At 36.5% G+C, this 4996-nt stretch overlaps 1 protein-coding gene across 1 annotated transcript; it reads left to right on the top strand.

Annotated features, from left to right (window-relative positions):
• The first annotated feature begins 1156 nt into the window (after positions 1 to 1156).
• On the top strand, positions 1157 to 2131 carry LOC123936130 (olfactory receptor 2L8-like). The gene has a single exon (XM_045996881.1). It carries the CDS (start codon positions 1157 to 1159, stop codon positions 2129 to 2131), a length of 975 nt encoding a protein of 324 aa, XP_045852837.1.
• Positions 2132 to 4996: the final 2865 nt, after the last annotated feature.

Genomic DNA, 4996 nt, shown 5'->3' with positions numbered 1-4996 from the left:
ACCCTTAATTCTCCAACATGTTAAGTTCTCCTTCTGCATGTTTAATATTATGTTAACTGAATTTTATGACAGAGGGATAATTCACATATTTGGTGAACTCATACTTATTTAGAATGAAAATAATTTTAAATACACAAAAACAAACAAACAAAAAGGAATAAGTAAAAGAGTGTGTCATAACACAGTGCATAATATCATGTAACTACTGGGAAGCAGATGAACAGAATGCACATCTTTTTTCAAAGCACTTGAACAGAGTCATGAAAGCTACAAGAAAAATTAAAGAGTAAGTTCTCATGAAAATGGTTTACTTAAACTAGTGTTTTTGGAAGTTGTGTGAGAAGGAAGAATAAAATTGTTTTATGAAAATAGTAATGGCAAAATAATTAAAAGTATATTTCTGCAGAAAAAAGAAGGAAAAATGATACTTGCTAAAAAGCTTGATTTGACAGGCTTTTTGAGCAGAAATCAAAGGACATGAATATATATCTACAATATGAACTGATAGGCTACTATAATTCCAGAAATATTGGGCTTAATAATTAAGAAAGCATCTCCTATGAGTCATACAATTATATTCAAATGAGTCTGTAATTTAATTCATTTATATTGATTTATAATGCCTACATATAAGATATAATTTTTGACTTTGTTAATAGTTATATTTATGTAGGAAACCACACATATCTTAATAAAGTCATTACGAAAATACATAATTCTCACAAATTTAGAAGATATCTGTAAAATAGTTTTTACATATTTGGACATAGATGTTTGCCTCATAAAACTTTATCTATGAGGAAAAAATATGAGTTTTTTTCAAAATAATTATTAACTATTGATTTTAGATTTTTTTAAAAAGTATTCATTTGAGAGAGAGAGAGTGCAAGAGCAGAGGGAGTGTCAGCAAGAGACAGAGAAGCAGGCTCCCCACTGAGAAGGGAGATCAGTGTGAAGCTTGATTCCAGGAACCTGGGATCAAGTTTCCTGAGCCAACACAGCCTGTTAACAGATTGAGCTACCCAAGCACTCTGATTATTATTACTATTTTAAGTTGCAGTGTCTCCTGAATATATCACAGATAGTGAATTAATGAGAACTTGTTTTTTTATACTTTATGTGTGTCTATCTTTAGGGAAAACTAAATTAATGCCCCATGGAATATAATAACCAAACTTCTATAGATTTCTTCTTATCGGGGTTGTTTCCACCATCAAGAATTGGATTGTTCTTCTTCATTCTCATTGTTCTAATTTTCCTAATGGCTCTTTTTGGCAACCTGTCCATGATCATCCTCATCCTTGTGGATACCCATCTCCACACACCAATGTATTATCTACTTAGCCAGCTCTCCCTCATGGACCTGAACTACATCTCCGCTATTGTCCCCAAGATGGCTTTTGATTATCTCTTTAGGAACAAGACTATTTCTTTCATTGGGTGTGGGGTTCAGAGCTTCTTCTTCTTGACTTTAGCGGGTGGAGAGGGATTATTGTTGGCCTCGATGGCCTATGATCGCTATGTGGCTATTTGCTTTCCTCTCCACTATCCCACTCATATGAGTAAAAGAATATGTGCTTTGATGATAATAGGATCTTGGATAATGGGCTCAATCAACTCCTGTGCCCACACTGTATATGCCCTCCATATACCTTACTGCCGATCCAGGACTATCAACCATTTTTTCTGTGATGTCCCTGCCATGTTGACTCTGGCCTGCATGGATACATGGGTCTATGAGTACACAGTGTTTGTAAGCACCACACTCTTGATTGTGTTTCCTTTCATTGGCATTGCATGTTCCTATGGACGTGTTCTATTTGCCATCTGTTGCATGCAGTCAACAGAAGGGAGGAAGAAGGCTTATTCGACCTGCAGTACCCACCTAACTGTGGTGACTTTCTACTATGCACCCTTTGCTTACACTTATTTACGTCCAAGATCCCTCCGATCTCCAACAGAAGACAAGGCCTTGGCTGTCTTCTACACCATCCTGACCCCGATGCTCAACCCCATTATTTACAGCCTGAGAAACAAGGAGGTGATAGGTGCCTTGAGAAGACTAATTCAGAGGATGTGCTCTATAAAAATGTCGAGTAAGTCCTCGTTAGTCCTGTGGCCTCAGAAGTAGATTACTTGCACCTTGTATATTCTTTAACAATATTATTCCAGGATAGAAGGCAGAGACCGAAATAATTTAGAAGATTAAAATAATTGAGATTTGATAAAATATATATGCTTCATCACTCTTTTTGTTTCCTTTGTGATAATTTTTCAACTAAGGAAAATGTCATTATTTCTTCCTAACTTTTGGGTAACAAGGTTTTGCTAAGGGACGCCTGGGTGGCTCAGTTGCTTAAGTGGCTGCCTTTGGCTCAGATCAAGATCCCAGCATCCTGGGATTGAGTTCCATATCGGGCTGCTTGCTCAGCGGAGAGCCTGCTTCTCACTCTGCCTCTGCTGCCACTCTGCCTGCCTGTGCTCACTCTCTCTGACAAATAAATAAATAAAATCTTTTAAAAATTAAGGTTTTGCTAATATGTAGAAGTTATAATGGAAACAATCCAGCTTGATGGTATTATCCAGTGTATTACTTCTAGTATACTCAGTATGTATCCTCAAAATATTGAAAAGAGATCAAAGGAACAATACATGTTATACCATTGCCAGGTTTCTATAAAGAAAAATAATACATCTAGTATCTACTTATCAATATTGATAGATGGTTATTTGTTTTATTTCTATTGAAGTTTACCCTTAAATAGTGGACACTGGCTCTCCTGATTGATATAAAATGATAAACATAGAGATTAAGGATAAAATTCTTCATGAACTTAGAAGTCTTCCCACATTAGAAAGGAAAGGAAATTTATATTTTTTAATGAGAGGGACCCCGGGGGAATCTAGATGAATCATAAGAAAACAACTTATTACAGGTGTACTACAGTATAAATAATTATGATTGAGGTGATGCAAAATGGATTATTAAAGAATAAATACTATTATATAAAAATATTGATGGTGGTTACATACTATATACTTTTGAGAAATCAATCAGAGCCACTTCCAAAGCATTCCTCTAAACACTCAACATTTACATCCTCCAAAGACATTGTTAACATTTTATAAGATAATTTCTGTTATGTATATTTCATTATACATTTTGCATTCTCATAACTCTAGTTAACCAGAATTGGGGGGGTTTGATTTGGGCGAGGTCTTCTGTACTATATATAACTACCACTGTTTAAGGAATAATTCTGTTATTTCTACCTTTTCTGAGGGAAGATATAAACAAGAAAGCTAGAATAAAAATGTAAGAAGCCCTGTATTATCCCAAGCATTACGGTGATTTATGACTGATGCATCAAATTGGAAATAAGTATTTTTCTTCAAAAATAGAAGATCCACATTCTATAACATATATATAAATTTGTATATTTTTATACTAAAACTAAGTGAACCTTTAAAAATTTATAGACTATTAACTAATTATGAGCTTGATTTGGGAATGGCATAAGTATGAATTTTCCTAAAATATATAATGGGAAATATTCTCATCACAAGAAGCTATATGATAATATGGTAATATTTTGGGTGCCTGGGTGGCTCAGTGGGTTAAACCTCTGCCTTTGGCTCAGGTCATGATCCCAGAGTCCTGGGATCGAGACCCACATCAGGCTCTCTGCTCAGCAGGGAGCCTGCTTCCTCCTCTCTCTCTGCCTGCCTTTCTGCCTACTTGTGATCTCTGTCAAATAAATAAATAAATTCTTTAAAAAATATGGTAATATTTTCAAAAGTAAGTATTTGCTTGAGATGGAAGACTTAACGTCTTATCTCATAATATAATTTTCATATCTGCAAAAAGAAGATATTCATTGCATAATTTCAGTTACCAAATGCTCATTAAATATTTACCAGCAAGTTTTTATAATTAAATTAATTTGGGATTCGAAACATAATCATCTAAGGTTCTTAACTAAAGTGAATTCATTTTTTAACAAAAATAAATTCAGTCAAACTTAAGAATAAAATGCTAAAAGAATGAGGGGGTGAGGAGCTAAGATGGCACTGTAAGAGGACCCTAAGGTCATCTCAGTCTTTGAACACAACTAGGTACCTATCAAATCATTCTGAATACACTAGAAATTGACTTGAGGACTGACAGAGCAAACTCCACAAATAGAAGTAGAGGCCACATTGAGTGGGGAGTGCAGTGGTTTGGGGGAGAAATGAATCATGAGTGCTAAGCAAGGGAGGAAGCCCTGGTCAGAGAGAAAAGAGAGAGAGAAATATTCAAGGAGAAGACTTCCTCAAAGCCATTGGTTGGGGAAAGGAGAGGAGCTGAGTTTTTGCAACCAGTTAGGGTTTGAAGACTAGAGTTTAAAGGTCTGTGAACTTTTCTGAGATAGAGCCATGCAGGTGCTACCCTATTCATGAAGAGAAGGCAGGCAAACAGTCAGAGGCAGAGAGAAAGATCTGAGGACCACATGGGGCACATTGGGGAAGATTATTCATTCTTGGACCATGTTCATGGAAGGTAACTTTCATAGAGACACCACTCTGGGGACAAAGGAGCCAGTAGGCACCATTTTCCTTCCCTGAACCTCAGCATAAATGCAGAGTCACCTGACCAGGGAAGCTCCACCCCAAAACTGGATGCTAAGCCTGTTAGCTCCAAATCTCATGTCCTTGCTGTCTGGCACAACTGAACTTCTAAGTCAAACCTGACTCAATCCCAACATAGGGAGACCCACTCCCAGAAAACCACTGCAGGTCTCTACTCACATTCTATTCCTAACGCCTGGAGTTTTGTTTGTTGCTTGTTTGTTTTCTTTTGTTTTGTTTTAATTTATTTTATTTAGAGAGGGAGAGAAAAAGAGAGAGAGAGATAATGCAAGGGGAGGGGCAGAGGGAGAGGGAGAAACAGCCACTGTGCAGAGAGCTCAATGCAGGGCTCAGTCTCAAGATCTGGAGATCATGACCCTAGCCAAAA

The sequence above is a fragment of the Meles meles genome, unplaced genomic scaffold (genome assembly GCF_922984935.1).
Source record: "Meles meles unplaced genomic scaffold, mMelMel3.1 paternal haplotype, whole genome shotgun sequence".
Lineage (NCBI taxonomy): Eukaryota > Metazoa > Chordata > Mammalia > Carnivora > Mustelidae > Meles > Meles meles.
The sequence above is the reverse complement of the archived record's forward strand: the minus strand, read 5'-3'. Positions and strand labels throughout refer to the sequence as shown.

Excerpts from the sequence above, each read along its gene's own strand:
- LOC123936130 (XM_045996881.1), top strand. The coding sequence starts at position 1,157 with ATGGAATATAATAACCAAACTTCTATAGATTTCTTCTTATCGGGGTTG.